This window comes from Psammomys obesus, unplaced genomic scaffold, assembly GCF_907164565.1.
Source record: "Psammomys obesus unplaced genomic scaffold, mPsaObe1.curated_primary_1811, whole genome shotgun sequence".
NCBI lineage: Eukaryota > Metazoa > Chordata > Mammalia > Rodentia > Muridae > Psammomys > Psammomys obesus.
This window is the reverse complement of record NW_026587032.1, coordinates 1,748,774-1,770,469: the sequence shown is the minus strand read 5'-3', so window position 1 is coordinate 1,770,469 and position 21,696 is coordinate 1,748,774. Positions and strand designations below refer to the sequence as shown.

General features: G+C 41.6%; 1 protein-coding gene across 1 annotated transcript in view; it reads left to right on the top strand.

Moving 5' to 3' along the window:
• The window catches only part of Hspa4 (heat shock protein family A (Hsp70) member 4), a 41,488-nt gene that overhangs the window by 8,726 nt on the left and 11,066 nt on the right, over window positions 1-21,696 (top strand). The window contains exons 2-10 of the mRNA XM_055602798.1: window positions 2,245-2,302; window positions 5,622-5,762; window positions 8,088-8,210; window positions 10,289-10,388; window positions 10,793-10,926; window positions 12,689-12,933; window positions 17,861-17,937; window positions 20,321-20,472; window positions 21,007-21,113. Of these exons, the coding sequence (XP_055458773.1) occupies window positions 2,245-2,302; window positions 5,622-5,762; window positions 8,088-8,210; window positions 10,289-10,388; window positions 10,793-10,926; window positions 12,689-12,933; window positions 17,861-17,937; window positions 20,321-20,472; window positions 21,007-21,113 (1,137 nt within the window). The remainder of the gene's footprint in view (window positions 1-2,244; window positions 2,303-5,621; window positions 5,763-8,087; window positions 8,211-10,288; window positions 10,389-10,792; window positions 10,927-12,688; window positions 12,934-17,860; window positions 17,938-20,320; window positions 20,473-21,006; window positions 21,114-21,696) is intronic.

The following is a 21,696-nucleotide window of genomic DNA, read 5'->3' as shown; positions in this document are numbered from 1 at the left end:
GGAGGTTAAACTTAGGTTGTCATGCTTGGGGTCCCCTCTAGGACTCAGTTTTTACTCTTCTGAATTGGAAGATGTAGGTCCATGTTGAGGGTTAGAAAGGGTCAAGCTGGAGTATAAAGTACAGAGACATGAGTTGTCACTTTTTTAGACCCTAACACTTACTATACTAATGGCCATTTCACCCTCATTTCCTCTCTGATAATTGGGTATGTAGGATGCTTCTGACGGCAAATAATACTACAGGAAGCAAGCAACTAGTTACTATTACTAAAGTAGGAAAGAAGAGAATGCCAGTTACTGGAAAGGGAGGTGACAGATGAGCATAAAGAGAATATGACCTGCTTCGAGGGTCAAAACAGAAGTCTAGATAGCAAAAGCATCAACTTCCTAGCAGCCTACTTTTTAAACACTGAGTGTTTTGTTTAAAATCTACATGCAGGTTTCTGTTTTTAAAAAGCAGCAAAGGGGGTTAGAGTGGTTAAGAGCACATGTCTTCCTTTCAGAGGACTTGAACTCCTAGCACCCACACCTTGCAGCTCCCAACTCCAGCTCTAGGGGATCTGACATTCCTGTCTTCTCGGTTATATGCATACATACATGTGTATTCATAAATAACTAATAGCAAACATACTGTTCAAAAAAAAAAAAAAAAAAGCAAGCAGCTACCCCGGTACAGTGGCTCACATCTGTAATCCCAACATCCTGGGAGGCAGAGCCAGGCGTATTTCTGTGAGTTTGAGGCCAGCCTGGTCTACAGAGTGGTCTAGGACAGCCAGAGCTACATAGAGAAACCCTGTCTGGAAAAAAAAATAATAACAAATAAAAAGCAAGTAGCTTAATCCAGGTACGATTGATTTGGGAAAGTATTCAGGTGGTGGTAATGAGCCTCTTGGCAATATGTTATTGAGTCTGGAAGCTACTTCTAAATAAATTACTTTTTGCTCACACAAATAGGGCAAGAGTTGTTTATTTTTATGCATGAGTGTTACACTTGCATGTATGATCGTGCATCTCTTGCATACCTGGTGCCTTTGGAGAGCAGAAGAGGGCACCAGATTCCCTAGAAATGCAGTTAAAGGTGCTTTGATGGGCCAGGCAGTGTGGAGCATACCTTGAATCCCAGCACTTGGGAGGCAGAGGCAGGTGGATCTCTGAGTTGAGGCCAGCCTGGTCTACAGAATGAATTCCAGGACAGCCAAAGCTATTAAAAAAAAAAAAATGTGTCTCCAAAAACAAGAACAAACAAAAAATGGAATTCCTGTCCTCTAGAAGTACAGAAAATGCCTTTTAAAAAAAGGTTTATTTATACAGTATTCTGCCTGCATGTATGCCTGCACAACAGAAGAAGATACCAGATCTCATTATAGATGGTTATGAGCCACCATGTGGTTGCTGGGAATTGAAATGATGACCCTTGGAAGAACAGCCTTTTAATCACCTGAACCCCAGAGTTGTTTTAATAGGCTGTTTTGATACTCAGCTATGTTAAAAAAAAAGCCTGTTTAATCTGTATGGGAGTATATTGCTTTGTATTGGAATTTGAACATGAGATATGGAAGGTTAAGGTGGTAGTTGTTGTCCTGTCTACCTTTCTTGAGTAATTTAGACAGGTAGTACCAAATAAGACCTGTGTTCCAGCTTTGTTTTTTTGTTTGTTTGTTTGGGTTTTTGTTCTTTTGTTTTTGAGACAAGGTTTTTCTATACCCTGGATACTCGGTATCCCCTGGACTTTATTTGTAGACCAGGCTGGCCTCGAACTCTGAGAAATCCAGCTGCCTCTGCCTTCCTGAGTGCTGGGACTATAGGCCTGTGCCACTGCACATGGTCAGCTTGTGCTCCAGCTTTTAAATGACAGAATTCATCCTAAGGCAGTCTATGTTATAGACAGTTTTACACAGTAGACATGGCAAAATTATAGACAGGTCATATGATCTGAAAATAAATGGCTTACATCCTAAATCACATAAAAGCAGCACTACCTGGACTTAGCAGGGGTTGTACTTAAGTATTTGTGTGTGAGATTAACAATAATAATTAAAAATAGTCCACAAATTTAAGGGGAGTGGGAAGGGCATTAGAAGAGTTAGAAGGAGGGGGGGAATGATGTAATTATATTTTAATTTTAAAATTTTTCAAAAATTACACTTTTTAGGTGTTATTTAGAAATCTTGCCTGGTGGGAAGATAAAGATTCAGGTGTATTACTGTAAAGTCTGATTCCTAAATAATTGTTTTTATCTTCTAGGGCTTGTGTTTCTTTTGGTCCTAAGAATCGTTCAATTGGAGCAGCAGCTAAGAGCCAGGTACAGTGCCATCCTCACTCCTAAAATGACTTCTTTCTCTGACTATTCTATTCACTCAGCACCAGAGCCCTTTTTTTATGTACTTGTGGGTAATGACAGTAGCATACAATAAATTTAATACAGAATTGCTAGTGTGTCTTGTTGCCTGGATTTTTTAGTAATATTTGAGGTAGGGTCCTGATATATGTCCCAGGTTGCATTATGCATTAGAACTCAATTTTAGCTAAGGCTGCCCTTGAACTCAAGTTCTTCCTTCCTCATCTTCACTGTGTGCCAGTACACTCGGTCTGCGGGGAATCTTTTTAAAGCGAAGGGTTGTTAGCTTTTGGAAGTCTGCTCTGCAGGCCCTTATGTTCTTCATATTTAAGGTTATTGGTAATCGGGCTCCACAAGAAAGGACACTAGACCTGAAGAGGTTTATTAAAGGCTTGTCATGTTCTTTGTCACTCGGGGTCTTGATATATTTGCTTGTTTCTGAGTAACCATAGCAACAAAAGCTCAAGAACCCATTACCCCAAATGTCTGAGGTATTTGTAGAGTTAAGGAGTTGGATATTTGACCTGTGTTACAGTTCAGTCTGGAGCAGCAAGTGCGTGAGTAGCTTTTTGACCAGGCAGGACCTAAAATGAGCCTAAGATGCTGCTGCTGGGGCTGAGGAGATGGCTCAGTGGGTAAAGTGCTTTTCACAGAAAATAAGGTGGGAAGCAGTAGAGGAAGAAACTTGACTTACATTCACACAAAAATCAACAAGATTCTTCACTGGGGATGGCTGCATGCATGAGGCCTGGGTGTTGCTGCAACAAAACCCAAGTTGGAGCTGGGTGTGATGGTGCACACCTTAAATCCCAGTGCTCAGGAGGCAGAGACAGTCAGATCTCTGGGAGTTTGAGGCCAGCCTTGTCTACAAAGAAGAGTTCCAGGACAGCCAGGGTTACACAGAGAAACCATGTCTTGGAAAAAAAAAAAAACAACAAAAAAAAAGCAAGTTGGAGAGGAAAGGGCTTGTTGGGCTTTTATTTCCACATTGCTGTTCATTACCAAAGGAAGTCAGGACAAGAACTTAAGCAGGGCAGGAACTTGGAAGCAGGAGCTAATGCAGAGGTCCTAGAGGGTCACTCCTTACCAGCTTGCTCTCCATGGCTTGCTCAGCCTGCTTTCTTATAGAACTCAGGACCACCAGCCCAGCGATGGCACCACCCGCAATGGGCTGGACTTTCCCCCTTTCATCACTAATTTAAGAAAAAAGGCTTCTTTTCAGATGACTCTAGCGTGTGTCAAGCTGACATAACACTAGCCAGTACACGGAGGCAGGAGGATTAGTACTCTTCAGGCTTATCTGGCTACAAAGCAAGTTTAAGGCCAACCTGGGATAAATGAGTAGAGACCCTGTCTCAAAGAAAAATTGTTGCTTGGTTAGGTGGTTTTTACTTGATTGTTTTAGTCTCATTTGTAGAGTGTTCTTAATAATTTTGGAGGCGGTTGATAATGAATTTATATCTACTCTCAAATGGTGGTTTTATAAACTTTGTCAATGGATTTGTTTGAAACTGCTTTCTTTACTGAACAGTTACTGTATTATATTGGCTGCCTGTTTATGTGCTCAAGAATTGATTGTGATACACTGAGTTTCTGTTTCGGGCCAGGCCTAACTTTGAAGGCCTCACTGATTTGGAACCTAGATGGGGTTGGATTGTGTAGAGAGCTTTTGCTGCCTGTGCAGGCTCCTTATGTATATCTCCTGTGCTGTGATGAGCAGGAGCACATATTCATCCTGGAACTTGAAATGTCCTCCACTGTTATCATAGTCCTCCATAGTTATGGTCTATTGTAAAGGAATTAAAGTGTATTTAGAGGAGTTCAGTGAATGTGGAAGTCGTCTGCTGGGCCATTATGGAGAGAAATGACTGTTGTCTTTTGTTTCGGGTCACAAAGTACCTCGTGCTTGTTGTGTGCGCACTCTCCTCGGCCTCACTGTTACTTTTTAATGAATAATCCTTCTGATCTTTTTTAAAAAAAGATTTATTTTCCATTTTGTGTGTGCGCACTAGTGCACTTGTGTGAGCCCTCACATGAGTATGGGTGCCCGCAGAGGCCAGAGGTGTTGGATTCCCTGGAGCTGGACTGACAGGTGGTTGTACCCACCTGATGGGAGTGCTGGGAGTTGAACTCAGGTCCTCCAGAAGATCAGTACTTGTTCTTAACCACCGAGCCAATTATCTAGCCCTCCTTCTGTTGTTTGTAAGCATCATTAAGTGTGTTTCCCCCTAGGTGAGATCACACTATAGATACTTGTCTTTCTACTTAAAAGGGTTATCCTTTTAAGTATTTATTTAGTATTTTAGTGCTTGAACATGTTGTAATTTATTTCACTTTCCTGTTAGAAGAACAGTTAGAAACTTCTCCCAAATTGCCTTTGTTCTAGACATGTACTCTGGTGATTTTTCTTCATGGGTCTGTGGTGTGTATGTGTGTGTGTGTGGACTAGAGATTGAATCCAGAGTTGTGTGCTGCTAGGTATGTGTTTGACCTTCTATAGCTCCAGCCCTGTGCGGAGTCTGTTTAATGAGAATTTATTATGTAGTGATGAATTTGTTCCTGGAAAGTTTGAAGCATAAACTGTGAGCAGTTTTAGAAGCTGATAGTCATTTTCTGTAAATATTTAAAAGTTTAGGAACAGAAAGTATTTTGGTAAGTGCAGTAGCCTGACTGATGAAGAGAAAACATGCTAGATTGTTTTCAGCCCTGCTGCTGAGACCCTTGTAAACCCCCTTTTCTCATTTTACTTGATTTAAAAAGGTTGAATGTCTAAAGAAAATTGAAACTTGGAACCATACTTTCTCCTCACATCTTATTTTGCCTCTTTTTTTTTTTTTTTTTTTTTTGCATTTTGAGCGTTTCTAAGAGAGACATTAGATGGTTTAGTGAAGTAGCCATGTTCTTGTGTCCCAGAGCAAAGAGTGTTACCAGGACACATGGTAAAGAAATAGGCCAGTTGATTAAGAAAGAGAAAGTACTCCTGGGAATGGGAGTAGCCAGGAACCTGCCAGCACAGCATACCTTAAAAGTCTGTTGGCTGTGTGTGTGTGTTGGTGGTCTTTTTCTGTTTCTTCCTTCTCTTCTTCCTTTTTGTTGTTCTTACACGATCTTACTGTGTAGCCTTGGTTGGCCTGGAACTCCTTTCAGCTTTTGCCTCTTGAATGCCATGCACCACTTTGTCTGGCTCTGGAAGTAAGTTTTGTGAATTAAAAGGATCCTAATTAACTTGAGGCTGTTGAAAATTGAAAACTGAATGATTTCTCTGTGCTATTCTCTCTTCTAGGTTATTTCCAATGCCAAGAACACAGTTCAAGGATTTAAAAGATTTCATGGCCGTGCATTTTCTGATCCATTTGTGGAGGCAGAAAAATCTAATCTTGCATATGAGGTGGTGCAGTTGCCCACTGGACTGACGGGTATAAAGGTAAGATCTGCAGATGCGGTGTTGTGAGGCAGCATCTCATCAGCGCAGTGTGTGTTCGTGTAGTTCTGGGGAAGCTGTAATGAAACATTGTCTTTACACTTTTTCATTTTTAAATCTTGTGAGTATTTTGCCTGCATGTGCGCTTGTGCACTCTGTGTATACCTAGTGCTTTTGGGATTGGGAGAGGGAAGAGGGTGTGGATACCCTGGGACTGCAGTTACAGGTAGTTTGAACCCTCAGGTATGTGCACTAGAGGTTGAATTCCCATCCCCTGAAAGAACACTCAGTCATCTCTCCAGGCCCAGTAATGAAAACGTTTAAGAATAATTCTTGTTGATAAAGGCTGGAAATCTTTGAATGATTGTGATGGTTTGGAAGCTATCATAGATGCTGTTCCTCTGTATTTGAAGCCTTGGCGGGGTAGGGGGGTATGTTAACTCAGTCATTTCTCTTTGTGGTGTTCACAGAAAGCTGTCTTTCCAAGGTGATTAGAGAAGACTTGTGGAAGAGCAGGCCAAAGAATAACTTTAAAGTTGTTAGCCAGGTTCATGGTTATAGTCATGTTAGTAGGACTTAAGCTGCAAAGAGATGTTCTAGGGAAGATTGAATTTGATCTTTGTTTTTGGAATATTACAGAAGAATCTTTGGAACAATAGTGACCCCATCACACAATACTAAAGAGGTCGTGGTATATGGCCTGGGTAACGTACCTGCATCTCCTACAGTGGAGTAAAAGGACTCTAGGCAAGTGAGCTTAAGAGCCGGTTTGTGATGTGGTGTGTGTTTGTTTTTTTGATACAAGGTCTTACTTTGTAGCCTAGGCTGGCTTGCCTTGGCCTCCTGAGTGCTGGGACTACAGATGTTAGCTGCCATCCTCAGCTAGGTGTGTTCAGTGAGACCACAGCAGTTGCAGAAATAATAATCATGAGATTTTCTTTTTTTTTTTTTTTTCAAGACAGGTTTTCTCTGTGTCCTAGACTTGTTTTGTAGACCAGACTGACCTCAAACTCATAGTGATCCACCTGTTCTGCCTCTCTGAGAGCTGGGATTAAAGGCCCCAAGGAGCGCATCGAATCATGGGATTCTTAATAGAGCTTCAAATGGAACTGATTGTAGAGCTCCATAATAGTGCAATTTATGAGCTCCAGCTTCAATCCTAGTGCCACAAACCAACCAACCAGCCAACCAAAACCACCCAACAGATAGTAAGAAGTGGGAGAACAGTGTAGTTCTGGCACTATAGCTGAGAATTCAGATTAGGAGTGAAAGGTTCTCTTAAAAAATAACCACCTGCAGGTTCAGTGGGTAAGGGGGCTAATTAGTCACCAAGACTGACAGTGCTGGTGAATTAAATCCTGGAAGTTGTCCTCTCTATGACACCCCTGTACGTGCTATAGCACATAACTGCTCCTGAGTAAAGAAATAGTAGAAAATGATGACTAGGTTTACATAAGGTACCTGTGGCAGTAATCTTAAGAGTGTTTGAATGGTTCACTGCAGGATAAGGCTGGAATGCACAGGGGGAAAGGGGAAAAGGTATTGTGAGGAAATGGGAATTTGTTACAGTCAAGACACTGGGCAGATAGGCAGAAAAAGGAAGATCATCTGGGGAACTGGTACAAGGCACAGGAACTGACCAAGAACAAGTCAGGTGGGGCTCAGTGAGGGGAGTCTGTCCCTGTCTGTTGTGCTTAAAGTGACCAAGTGTCAGCTTCTGCACTGCAGTAGGATTGGAGGGAAGTGAGGAGATGGTTGCTCAGAGAAGCTCCTCCTCCATGTTGAGAGAAGAGAGCCAGTTCTGGATATTAACTGCTAGGCGGGGCTAAGCTTGAGAGGGGGTTATCCTGGGCAGTGCTTGAACATTTGGCTTGCCTTTCTTAAAAACGTTGCAGACTTTATTCATGACAGGGCTTTATTTATCATGAAACATTTCCTGAGACTTGGTCAGGAAATTTATACTTTTTTTATTATTTAACTCAAAAAGCATTTATTATGGCTGTGTGGGTTCTGGGGCATCATGAGTCCGAAACCACTTGTGCCCTGGTTATGGAGATGAATAATGTAGACACATTATTGTCTACATAGTATTCCAGATGGCAAGGCAGTTTCGACCACCATTTTTTATGGCAGGGAAGGATGATTTGCTTCCGGTTCAGGTAATTTCCTCAAGGTTTGTTTTAAATTGTGGTTGTCTTTCGCTTACTGTAATGTTTGGAAATTGTGTTAAGCAAAAACATGACTTTGAAGGTAATATTCCTTCTTGAGGCACTGTTTATTCAGTAGGACAGGAAATGGACTAAAATTGGATCCTTTGTCTTCTTGCAGGTTACATATATGGAAGAAGAGCGGAATTTTGCCACAGAGCAAGTGACTGCCATGCTTTTGTCCAAACTGAAGGAGACAGCAGAATGTGCTCTGAAGAAGCCTGTGGTAGACTGTGTTGTTTCGGTGAGTTTGGCTCTGTTCTTAGGGAGCTGCTGTGAGAAGCAGAGAGAAGACAGCTGTCAGTTGCAAGTAAAACTTGTTATTGTGGCAGATGCAGCGGTCATTTGAGAAGTTCTGGTTTTGAGACAGGGTCTTGCTCTGTAGCCCAGGCTGCCTGGTAACTAAATGTTCCTGCGTCTGTCTCCTGTGTGTTGGGATTGAAGGATGATACCATGCTCAAAAACCTAGCCACCCCTGCCTTTTTTTTTTTCTTTTCTTTTTCTTTTCCTTTTCTTCCTTTCTTTCTATTATTGGAGACAGGATCTTATTGTGTAGTCTGGGCTGGTCTGGGAATTTGCTTTGTCGACCAAGCTGGCCTTGCACTTGGTTGCTATTCTCTTCCATGTGCCTCTTGCCTGTGTTGGAATTCCAGACATGGTCCAGCTTGCCTGGCTAAAAGGAAAAAGATCATCACCATCCTACCTACTCACCCACTCTGAGCCAACCCTCCAACCTCATGCTTGTTTTTTAAAATATTTTCTCCCTTTTTCTTAGGATTCCACTATTGTACCCATTTAAATCTTGTCTGTCCTTCAAGCCTCATTTGAAATCCCACTTTTGCCTAGATTTTTTTTTCCAGTACTTTGTGTAGTATCTAGGGACAGGGTAGCTATTTGATCGAATCTTTTTAGTGTTAGATGAAAATGTCTGCCTCCATTTTTTTTTTTCCCCTCCTGCTTGTATCTAGTACTAAAAGCAGGGAGCAACCAACAGATACCTTTTGTCTTCTGTGTGTCCTTGTTTAGATGGGAGCCTGGCTACTTACGGTGTTGTATGGCGAGTCTAGAGGCTATTGAAATGTGTTTCTGTACTTTGCAAAGCAATGCCCTTATCCTGCCATTGCTACCTGATTGTCCTAGTTAGGGCGTTGGTTGCTGGGATGAAACCTCATGCTCAAAAGCAACTTGGAGGAAAGGGCTTATTTGTCTTAATGCTTCCACATTACTGTTGATCATTGAAGGAAGCCAGGATAGGAACCCAAGCATGCATGGCAGGAACCTGGAGGTAGGAGCTGATTGCTGAGACTATGGAAGAGCCGCTTGCTGGCTTCTTCTCATATCTCATTCTGCCTGCTTTGTTACAGAGCCCAGAACCATCAGCCCAGAAATGGCCCCATTCACTATTTACTAGGCCCTTAATCACTCATTAAGAAAATGCCTTGCAGGCTTGCCATCTTATGGAGGCATTTCCTAGTTGAGGTTCTTTACTCTCAGATGAGTTGTGTCGTTTACATAAAGCTGTCCACCACACTGATGATGTAGCTCTTTGGCCGTTTGGTATTAAATGGGTGTATTGATTAGCAAAACAGGATTCTTTTTCACTACAGATTCCTTGATTATTCTGCAAGTTGTTATATTGGTAGAGGTAATAATTGAAAAGAAAAAGGATTGAAAGAATAGAAAGGCTGCGAGGAGGCCTGGTGAAGTGGTTCATTGTTGAGTGCAGTCGTTCTCAGCTTGTGGTTTACAACCCCTTTGGGGTTTTTATATCAGATATTTGGCATATCAGGTATTTATAATACAGTTCATAACAGTAACAAAAATACAGTTCTGAAATAGCAGTGAAAATGATTTTAGGATGTGGTCACCATAACGTGAAGAGCTATAGTAAAGGGTTGTAGCCTTAGGTTGAGAACCACACTGGCCTAGTGGCTGAGGTACTAAGGTTCTTTGAACCATTCCTCAGCTCTCCATTGGTCTTCCAGACTTGACCTCTTTCCTTTGCCCTTTACTTTGAGAAATGTTGAAATTACATGTGAAATCGTGAGGTGTCAAAATGGCCTTTTTTCATTTGGAGTGAGTTGGGTTTTAAAAGGTGGCTTTCTAATTCTTGCTTAGAAGTCCCTATGATCTCACAGTTTGAGTGACTTCTGCAGTGAAAGGACTGCAGTCAACAGAGGGAAAGATAAGAAAGAAAGAAAGCCGCAGCGTCGAGGCACAGCTGCGCTTCACACCTTCACATGAGGTGTAGGAACAGGTGTGGCATCTAGTTTAAGGGCCAACTTTTTGCAGGCCTTTTTAAGAGAATGGTTTCTGTTGTAGGTTCCTTGTTTCTACACTGATGCAGAGCGCCGGTCAGTGATGGATGCCACACAGATTGCTGGTCTCAATTGCCTTCGGTTAATGAATGAGACAACTGCAGGTAAGACGGATTAACAAACAAAACAAGTGCAGTGAAGAGGGACTAAGAGGCTGGGTCTTGAATGCCTTTAACTCCAGTACTCTGGGTTCCGGGTCCACAGAGTGAGTTCTGAGACTGCCAGGGCTTGAAAAAACAAGAAAGGGGGCGGGGGGGGGACACGACTAATGAATGAAACAGATGCAGATGAGAGGATTATTGTTTACTCCTACTCTCGGACTTGTTAAATAGTGGATGTTTCACATGAATAAATAATACAGTGCTTTAAAGAATTTGATTCTGTCTACAACATAGTACCCAATATTTCTGTTCCTGAGATATCAAGCCTGTTTTTTCTCCCATTGGTTAAATGAATTTTAGTATTTAGGAGATAATCTGTTGAACTTATCTTTTCCCCTTTTGTGTAGTTGCTCTTGCATATGGAATCTATAAACAAGACCTTCCTGCCTTAGAAGAAAAACCAAGAAATGTAGTTTTTGTAGACATGGGACATTCTGCCTATCAAGTTTCTGTATGTGCATTTAATAGAGGAAAACTGAAAGTAAGTATTTTTCCAGAAGTCAGGAAATTGCAAATATGATTGTTACACATTTTTGAGTGACAACTACTTTTTTTTTTAAACCAGTGGAAGGTCATTGTGAGTCACCTGAGCTGGAACACAAGATACTATGGTGGGAAAACTGGAGATTGTGGGCCCAAAATAAGTTTTACCCACAGTTGGCATGGTGTGAAGTAAAGAGCATGAACTTTGAGGCGAGGCCCCTAAGCTTTCTAGTCATGGTTTTCTCACCTGGACTGTGTGGGAAGCAGTGCATATCTGGAGCATTTTCGTCATCTCTTCTCTTGGTTACTGAGAGGACATATAAGCCGCTCTTGCGATTTGGAGAGTTCTGGAAAGAGGATGTTGATTCAGATTTTGGATGTTAAAGGACACTAAACGAAGTGAAAACCTAGGTTTCCAGAACACGTCCAGCTCCAGAGTAAGCACTGTTGTGCACAGAGCTACACAACTGTTGAAGGACAGGGATTGTCCTAGCATGGTGTCTAGCTCCTGTGTGGAGCTGCACAGCGAATAGCTGCTCATCTGGCTAGGTAACTTTATCGCGTGCCTACTTTGAGCTGTGTTTCAAGGTTCTTGATAGGAAGGTCGTAACATGTCCCCTCTTAGCCACCCCTCCGTCTGTGAAATACATGCTCATTAGTTTTGGAGGGCATTTTTGGGTTCTGGTTTGTTGTACTGGTTTTTTGTTTGTTATAATAGACTTGGTTTAGTTTTGCTTTCTTATCTATATTCAAGTTATTTTGTTGCTAAACATTGGGAAAATGGATATTTACAAGGTTTGTAGTTATAAATTATGGGTCAGACATAATGCTCACTGTTGAGGTAATGCTTTCTGCTGGTCATGGCGGCTCATGGCTGTAATCTAAGTCCTCGGGAAGCAAAGTATCATACTTAAGACAAGACCAGTCTGGTCTATAAGGCAATTCTTGGGCCATTCAGGACTGTGTAGTGAAAAAAACAAAAATAAAAAGAGCTGTTGAGATGATGAAGTGGATGAGGCATGTTTGCTGCCAAGCCCAAGTTCAATTCCCAGTACTCACAGGGTAGGAGAGTACTGAGTCTTGAAAGTTACCCTCTTTTCAGCAGGCCGCAGTGTCACACGCCTTAAATCCCAGCACACTGGGAGGCAGAGGCAGGCGAATCTGTGTGTGTTAGAAGCCAGCCTGGTCTACAGAGCGAGTCCAGGGTAACCAAGGCTACACAGAAACGCTGACCTGAAAAAGACAACAAAAAGTTATGTTTTATGAGTTTTGTTGCTTCACAAAAATGTTGCTTAGCTTGTCCTCTCTTTCTGGGTCTGCTTTAGATTTAATACATTAACGAATTTGTTAAAGATTTGGAAAACTATCACTGCAAGTTTGCACATTTATGTGGTCCATGAAAACACAGTTGTGCTTAAGACTTCTCCAGTTGCCTGGGCAGTGATAAAAGCATGGCCTGTTCCACCAGAGGGTAGTGTTAACAAGGTTTATGTGCTTCATTGTTATTTTCACCTTTGGGGAACATGTTTTCTTGCCTTGAAAAAATAAAGTATGGCCAGGTGCTGGTGGCACACACCTTTAATCCCAGCACTCTGTGAGTTTGAGGACAGCCTGGTCTACAGAGCGAATTCTAGGATATCCAGAGCCAGACAGAGAAACCCTGTCTTGAAAAAGCAAAAATAAAATAAAAATAAAAAATAGAATGTGTCATGATAAACTTTAAAATTGGCTAACTTTTGGATTATCTTTTTTCCTTGAAGGTTTTGGCCACAGCTTTTGATACAACACTGGGAGGCAGAAAATTTGATGAGGTGTTGGTAAATCACTTCTGTGAAGAATTTGGAAAGAAATATAAGCTAGACATAAAATCTAAAGTTCGTGCTTTATTACGACTGTCTCAAGAGTGTGAGAAACTCAAGAAGTTGATGAGTGCGAATGCCTCAGACCTCCCTTTGAGCATTGAATGTTTTATGAATGATATTGATGTATCTGGAACTATGAATAGGTAACTATATTAATTCTTAATGTTAAATGAACAAGCTTCCATTTTGTTTAACTGATTATTGACATCATCGTGGTTAACATGTTATTACAGGTCATTTGGGACCCAGTTTTTATGTAAAGGTTGGAACTGGTGGTTCTGTCTCTAGCGGAGACTGAAGGGTTCTGTTCTGGTAACCTAAATGTTCTGAAAGTCACTAAAGTTAGCTTAAGTATGTATTAGACATGAATTACTAGTTTTCATAAAACTAGTGAACTATGCTTTAATGCCAAATTAGGAAGAGTTTAACTTAGGCACAAATTAAAAAATGGTTCTTTTTGAGTAGTTTAGGATCACTTGTGAGGGTAATAGCCTTTTTTGTAAAACGCTGCAAGAATTTTGGGTACTTGACATTTAAGGCTATTTCAGAACCACTCATTGTTATTGTTGTCTGATTGTGTTGCTTGGGTGAGGGAGTGAGATGTTCTTTTGGCTGTGAACTCCATGGGCAGAATTCAGGCAAGACTGATGGCTTGTTTGGGGAAGGGTGCCTGAGTGACCCGTAAAAAATTTGAAATGGTATTTATTGTTGGCCAGTGTCCAAGTTTGTCCTCGCTCACCCTTCTCTCCTGCTTGGAAATTTCTATTTGTTTTTATTGAGTGTGGGGTCTTCCCTCCTACCCCTATGTGCATGGGGGAAGGGAGGAAGGAAGACAGACAGGAACTCTAAGATTGAGGGTGGGCCAGTGTGTTTCAGAAATTTAAGTCAGATGCTGTTTATAAGAGTAAGTAGGCCAGGCACGCCTGTAATCCCAGCACTCTAGGAGACAGGGGATTTCTGTGAGTTCGAGGCCAGGCAGGTTTACAAAGTGAGTCCAGAACAGCCAGGGCTACACAGAGAAACCCTGTCTCGAAAAACCAAAAAGAGAGAGGGGAAAAAAAAGTAGCTCTGTGTGTGTTCAGAATTTTTATGTGTTTGGGTGCTTTGCCTGCATATATGTCTGTGATCCACATACATACTTGGTGTCTGTGGAGGCCAGATGTCACATCTCTGGGACTAGAATTAAAGGCAGCAGGAGCCACATTGTAAGTGCTGGAATCGAACCCAGGCCCTCTGGAAAGGTGGCCAGTGCTTTTAACTGCTGAGCCATCTCTTTCTAGCCCTGAATGCTGCTTTGTTGTTAACATGTGTTGTCTCTACATGTGAGAACACAGAACTATTTTACAGTTTTCATTTTTCAGTCTTGAGTGTTAACTCTTGGAAATGAATGAGATTGATTACTTTCAACATTAAAATATTTCTTCTTAGTTAACTTTGTCTTTTGTTTTAAAAAAAAATTGAGGAAAGGGCTAGAGATGTAGCTCAGTAGGTAAGGAAGGTACTTGGTGAGCATTTCTGAAACCCTGGGTTTGGTGTCTAGCACCAAGTAATAGGTTGACAAGCTGGAGCGCCAGGGGTTGAAGGTCAGGCTGGAGAGATGCCTTGATAAAGGCTGATTGCTGTCCAGCTCCTGACCTGAGTTCAATTCCAGGATTCACAAGTAGTAGAACAACCTCCACACGTGTGTCATCACACATGTGAACCCCCCCACTCAGTGAAAGGTGGTAGAAAGTTCAAGGTGATTCTTAGTTACACACTTTGAGGCTGGTTTGGTCTTCATGAGACATTGTCATTTCCTTGGGACTTGTGCACAGGGTAGGGAACAGGGGAAGTGTTATTTCATTTAATTCTGTGTCTGGTAGATGTGATATCTTGAGCTGTTCAGTCAGGCAGCTGCTTGAATGTGGACCATCAAATGAGGTTGAAGCCAGCCTGGGACATAAAAGATCCCATCAAAAAAAAAAAAAAAAAAAAAAAGAAATTAAAAATTCACACACAATACAATGAAGCACTTAAAGAGACCACTCAGTGGTATTTAGCACCCGCTCACAGCATCACTTGTGTGTACTGGAAATGGTCCCTGCAAGGATAAAGTCCCGGAGTCCAGGTGGTGCTGGTTCAGACTTCGTTTGATCTCTGCACTCATCACAGCAGTGAGGCCATGAGCATGGTGTCACTGTGTTCTGCATGATGGTTTTGAGGTTCATTCGTGAGGAAGCGTGCACGGTGCATCGTTGTCTCTTCTGGCAAATGTGGGAGTGTGTGACTGCTGTATACCCTTATCTTCCGGTTTATGTGCATTCATATCATTCCCACCCTTAGTGATGTGGGTATGAAGTGGGCATTTGTGAACAGGTACTTGAATGTGTTTTCCATTCTTCGAGGTGTGCACTAGGAGTGTAATTGTTTCCTCACGTTGTAGTTCTTAAAGACTTTTGTTGTGTATGTGCAAGCCACTTTTTGAAGCCATCTCTCCAGCCCCTCCAGCTCTAATTTAATTGTTCTTAAATTAAGCTTTCTAGAGTTCAGCGTCAGTTGTTTCCCAGCTCTGCTTTTCTTGGGGAACCTGGCCTGTCTGGGATGTGACACTCTGAGTACTCTGGGGTTTGCTACTGGATTGTAGCTAGTTTCCATATCTAATGCTTGTTCATTTATAATTTGTTCTTACTTCCTTTCTTTTTTATTTTTTTTAACTTGAGGTAAACTTCACATATAAAAAACTCACTATTAAATGTATAGTTCAGTGTTTTTCATATATTCGTAAGGTGCTCATTCATGACACTAATTATGAATGCTTTTGTCATCCCCCAAAGGATAAGTATTTCCAGGTTCTTTTCAGTTTTTCTGCTCCAGACCTCTTTTATTTTGTGAAATAGTTGTCACCCTGTAGCCCTGGCTGGCTTGCAACTCTTCTCTTTGTTAGTCTTTCTTCCAAGTACTGATATTAAATCATGGCCACCTCATTGGGCTTTTTTGTTTTAAAGTCAGGGTTTCTCTGTGTAGCCCTGGCTGTCCTGGAACTTGTTCTGTAGTCTAGGCTGCTCTTGAACTCATAGGATCCACCTACCTGCCTCTGGCCTGTGAGTGCTGGGATTAAAGGCGTGCACTACCACCACCTAGAGAGCTATTTTTTGGAGACAGGTTATCTTGCATTTTAGGCTGACTGAGGATGACTTTGAACTCTTGCTTTTTCTTTGTTTACTACTTCCTCAGTACTAGGATTGCCAGGATGAACTACCATGTCCTGTTTGTGTTCTGGGGATCGTGCATGCTAAGCAAGTGTTGGACATGTTGGACACTTGCACTATCTCTAGCCCCTGGGAAGCAATATTTAAAGTGATCCTTTTGACTTTAATGCTATTGTCTGTCCCAGTTTGGATTTGCTTATCAGTGGTTTTTTTCTCCTTGTTTTCTTTTTTTTAAAAAATGATTCATTCATTCATTTTTCTTTAATTACATAGTATTTTGCCTGCATGTATACCTGCAAGCCAGAACGGGGCACCAGATCTCATTATAGGTGGTTGTGAGCCACCATGTGGTTGCTGGGAATTGAACTCAGGACCTTTGGAAGAGTAGTCAGTGTTCTTAACCTGAGCCATCTCTCTAGTCCCCTTGTTTCCCTTTTTAAAAAATTATTTATTTTTTATTTTTTTTTTTTTTTGTTTTTTAAAAGTTTTTTTTTTTTTTTTTTGTTTTTTTGGTATGTGTTTGCTTGCTTGTGTATATGTAGGCGTACTGTTAGCATGTACATGCCTAGTGCCTTCAGAGATCAGAATAGGGTGTTGGATTTTCTGGAACTGGACTTAGAACCATGTGGGTTCTAGAAAAAGCAACTGTTAACCCTGAGTCACATCTCTAGCCCCCTTTAAGGGAACTTTTAAGTTTGCCCCATTGCAGTCTTCAGGGCTGTTGATAATCCCCCAACATACATATCAGGTAATGAATAAACACAACATTTATCACATGGCTTAATTTTTGGCAGTTTGAAACGCACATCTCTCCATAGAGCTGGAGAGAGAATTCAGTGGTTAAGAGCACGTGCTAGTCTTGCAGAGGTCTCGGGTTTGGTTCCCAGCACCAACCTGGTAGGTCATAACTTTCTATAACCCCAGTTCCAGGGGATCTAGTCCCCTCCTGTGATCTGAGGGCATCAGGCTCTGCAGTCAAAATGCTCCTACACAAACATCAAATCTAAAAAAATGTAACAAAATGTAGATGTATAATAAATCATGGGTGGACCTTGAGACATTGCTAGTTACTAGACTTTTCGAAAGAACTGAATATTGTATACTTCTGTGTATATAAAATGTTTAGAATAGGAAAACCAAAACCCAAAGTAGTTAAAAAAAATAACCAAGCAAACAAAAAGAATTGGTGCTTGTCAAGGATTCGGGAGGAAAAGGAGGAATACAGAGCAACCTGCCCTGTTAAAAAGCTGTAAAGCGCTGGCAGAAACCCCTGTGTCAGTATTCATTATATCTTAGAATTACCACACTAGGCCACAAGGTGTTGGTTGAGGAACTGTGCTTTTTTTCCCCTCTGATTCTGAACTGATCTTACAAAGAAAAGAATTATATGTATGTTGGGTTGTTTTCCTACCCAAACTGCCACTGAACTGTTAGCTGTCTTGATTGACCTATCCCAAGTATTTCATATAGATGAAGTAATGGGCGTCCTTTGGTTCTGTTTTGTACAGCACTTTCAGGTCTAGCCTGATACACTATGCATCAGTTCCCATTTTGTTCCTGAGTACTGTTGACAGCATTTGAATTGTTCTTGATTTCTGGATTTTATGAATCGTGTTGCCGCTTGTTCTACATGTTCTTTTCATTAATTATATTTCGGTTCTTTTGGTTTGTGTACCTAGCATGGAATTGTGGTCATTTGGCAATGCTGTGTATAGCATTCCAAGCAAAAGCCAAACATTGTTTGTTTTACATCGCCCAGGAACATGTAAGGGCTGCACCCTTTCCAAATCCTTACCGGTGCTTGTAATTACCCGAGTTTTGATGATAGTCTTTTGTTCTACACACAAATGGAATGTGGTTTAATCTATTGTTTCTTTCACAGAGGCAAATTTCTGGAGATGTGTGATGATCTCTTAGCGAGAGTGGAGCCGCCACTTCGTAGTGTCTTGGACCAGTCCAGTATGTATTTCTACCATTGAAGTGTTTGTGTATTTCAGACTCTGGAAATGTATTGCATGTTAGCATTATCTCCTCCTAGTCAGATAATTGCTGCATAAACACTTGTCAGTTCCATGCTTCAAAGTATCTGTTCACTGGAATGTTTCTTTTCCCTAAAGCCTTCTTTTATGAAGAACACAGGGAAATAGGGTTTTCTTTGAAAATAAATCCCATTTTCAAATACAGATGAATATATAAATCTGTATTTACCGAAATGTTTTGTTGTTGTTGTTGTTGTGTGTATGTGGTGGTCGTGCAGTCTTTGTATCAGCCCTTGGTGTGGATCTGAGAGACGGCTCAGTGGGTAAAAGCTTGTTTAACCATCAGGACATTTGTTTGGCTCCTCAGCACCTATATGAAACCCAGGTGCAGGTCCACGCACCTATGATCTCCAGCAGCAGGAAGGCAAACAGATCATCCCAGAATGGAGCTCCATGTTCACTGGAAGAGTCTCAAAAGATGAGGCTAGAGAAATGGTTTAGAGGTTACAGCACTGGCTGCTCTAGCAGAGGACCCGGGTTTAGGGTTTAAAGTCCCAATATTTCCATGGTGGCTTGTAACTGAACGTAACTCCCGTACCAAGGGGCCTGACCCCATCTTCTGATGTCAGACATGCATGTGGTGCACAGATAGACATCATGCACAGGCACACATGCAGACAAGACACCGTGTGCATAAAGTAGTGTATGACAACAATTCCCGGTGTGTCTCTCTCTCTCTCTCTCTCTCTCCCTCCCTCCCTCCCTCTCTCCCTCCCTCTCCCCCCCCCCCTTTTCTTCTATCTTCTCTCTGTTTTTTGGTTTTCCAGACAGGTTTTCTCTGTGTAGCCTTGACTATCTTGGGACTGACTATGTAGACCAGGCTGACCTTGAACTCAGATTGCTGTCTCTGCCTCTCAGGTACTAGATTAAGGGCATGTGCCAGTAGAGGATGGAGGTCAAATGGTGGTGCATACCTGTATTTTCAGCATGTGGGAGGCAGAAGGGCCACAAGTTGGTCATCAAGTTTAATGCCAATCTGTGCTAGAGACCTTGTCTCAATAATCCCAACACTTGTCTTAAAACAACCAAACTAAAACAAAAATAAACAAATTAGTAAATATAAAAAAATAAAATGGAGACTGGGGATGAAGATATCACGTTGACACAGAAGCACCGGAAGGCACGCAAACTACATGTGTGATACATAAGATGTTTTAATTTTGTTTCAAACAGTTTTGGACACAGTGTTTACCCTTTTGTTAGTCACTAACTAATTCAGGGTGTTGATGTAAGGTTAGCTTAGCATTGACTTGGGTCTTAAATCAGTGGTAATGGACAGGTAATTATGTTTTTACTTTGGATTTTGGGAGTGTCGTGTCCTCCATGCTTCCCATATATTCTTCTGAGGAGTCTCAGGTATATTGTGTAGGCTGGTCTAGAATTCTTGGACTTGAGCAGTATTCCTTCCACCGCCTCCAGTTAGCACATACCTAATGGCCTGGCTGCAGCCCATTTCTTGTCTGAAAAGTGGGTTAGTGGAGGTCAAAGGACAACTAAGCAGAGGTGATGCTCCTCTTGCACGTTTGCATGGATTCTGGAGACTCTGGATTCTGGTCGCCAGGCATGTGCTTTCAACCTGCTGAGCCATCTCACTGGCCCTTAAATTTGTTGCTTTAAATAGCTCTTCTCAAGAAATAGTGGAGCCAGGCCCGGTGGCACACACTTTTAATCCAAGGACTGGGAGGCAGAGGCAGTCGTATCCCTGTGAGTTCGAGGGCAGCCAGGACTACACAGAGAAACCCTGTCTCAAAAAAACAATAACAAAAGAAATTGTTAGATAAGGTGTGTCTGTGAAAGAAAGCAAGTGCCCATTGTCTGTTTTTTTTAACATTCAAGGAGCCTTGCCATGTCCTTTCTCCTGATTACCATGTGCTGTTTGGGACTGTGTCTTGTTCTCTGGACTGAGGACTGACTGACTAGATGAGACTAAAAGCCTTTCTCCTTCACGGCAGGTCATGCATGACCTAGTATTTTGAGGTCCGGTGTGGCAGATGCGCTGGAGCGTTGGGTCTCTCATGGTTCTTTGTGCGCCCTGTTAGTGGATGCTGAGCCCGTGCAGGGCAAAGTGCAGTGTGCTTCCAGACCACACTGTTTCATTGCTCTTCTTTTCTCTGATTTTGAGAATCAAGATGACTGCTTTTTATTTTTCCAGAGGCTGTGCAAACGTGCATGTATTTGGGATAGGGTGGAGAGGGAGCTGAGTTTTTTTTTTTTAATATTTGTGGATTAGTTCGCCATGATCTCCTGTACTTTTGTCACTGTAAAATACTGATTTAAAGTATACATGTCTCGTTGTGACATAGAGTTAAAGAGAGAAGATATTTACGCAGTGGAGATAGTTGGTGGTGCCACACGAATTCCTGCCGTGAAAGAGAAGATCAGCAAATTTTTTGGTAAAGAACTTAGCACAACATTAAATGCAGACGAAGCTGTCACTCGAGGCTGTGCACTGCAGGTGAGTTTGGTGTTATCACCTCAGGGCAGTTTCAAAGTGTTAAGATTCTGAAACGTTTGTTTAAAATGGGTAGCTTATGTACATAAAAAGTATTGGTTGTGTAGCATGTGGTAAGATGGGTTGAGAAGTTACATGAGCTGGGCTGTCGTGGCGCAGACCTTTAATGTCAGCACATGTGAGGCAGAGACAGGTGGGTCTCTTGAGTTAGAGGTCCTGTCTACAGAGTGAGTCCGAGACTACATAGAGAACACTGTGGAAAAAGAGGAGAGAGGACAGAGGTTGGATACATAGGTAGCTCTGAGCTAGAGTGTGAAGTAGTGCACTTCAGTTAAACAAGGGCCTCGAGTTCATAGGAACTGGTGAAAAACAACTGGCTTACAGTGACAGGAGTTTGTAGAACTCTTCACATGCCGTTACATTACTACTGAAAATACTGTGTAAATCAGTGATGGCCTTCTGAAGTCATTGTAGTTCTAGAATAACAATTTATAATGTCTGCATGTATCAATGGAATTTTTATACTTATCATTCTAGTGTGCAATTTTATCACCTGCTTTCAAAGTCAGAGAATTTTCTATCACTGATGTGGTACCATATCCAATATCTCTGAGATGGAATTCTCCAGCTGAAGAAGGGTCAAGGTAATATATTATCAATCTTGTTTATCCGTATTCATTTGGGTGTTGAATCTAGGGAATGTGTTGCTCTTCATTTCAGCTTACACATGTGTCTGTTAAGTACATAAATTGATTGTGTGTCACTGTAAATTCATGGTGAAGCATGATAATCCCTGTAGTCTAGCATGTTAGGTAGAGGGAGGCAGGAGAATCAAGAGATAGAGGTCATCTTCAGGTACAGTGTGAGGCCTGGCTGGGCCTCTTTTTTGTTTGTTTGTTCTTAAAAGACATGAATAAATTTATCTACTTGTTCCTATTGAGATTTGGTGCCCCTTTTTATGCTGAGTAGGTGTATTTCTGTTTAAAAGTGTGTTTTATTTTTATGAGTATTTTAGCTGCATATATGGCTGTATACCTTGTGTGTGCCTAGTGTCTGAGGAGGCCAGAAAAGAGGGCATTGGATCCTCTAGAACTGGAGTTAAAGACTGTTGCAAGCTGACATTTGAGTGTTGGGACTCAAACCTATGTCCTTTGGAAGAGCAGCCAGTGCTCTTAACTGCAATTTTTGTAGCTTCTCTTGAATAACCTGGAAATACTATCAGCTGAC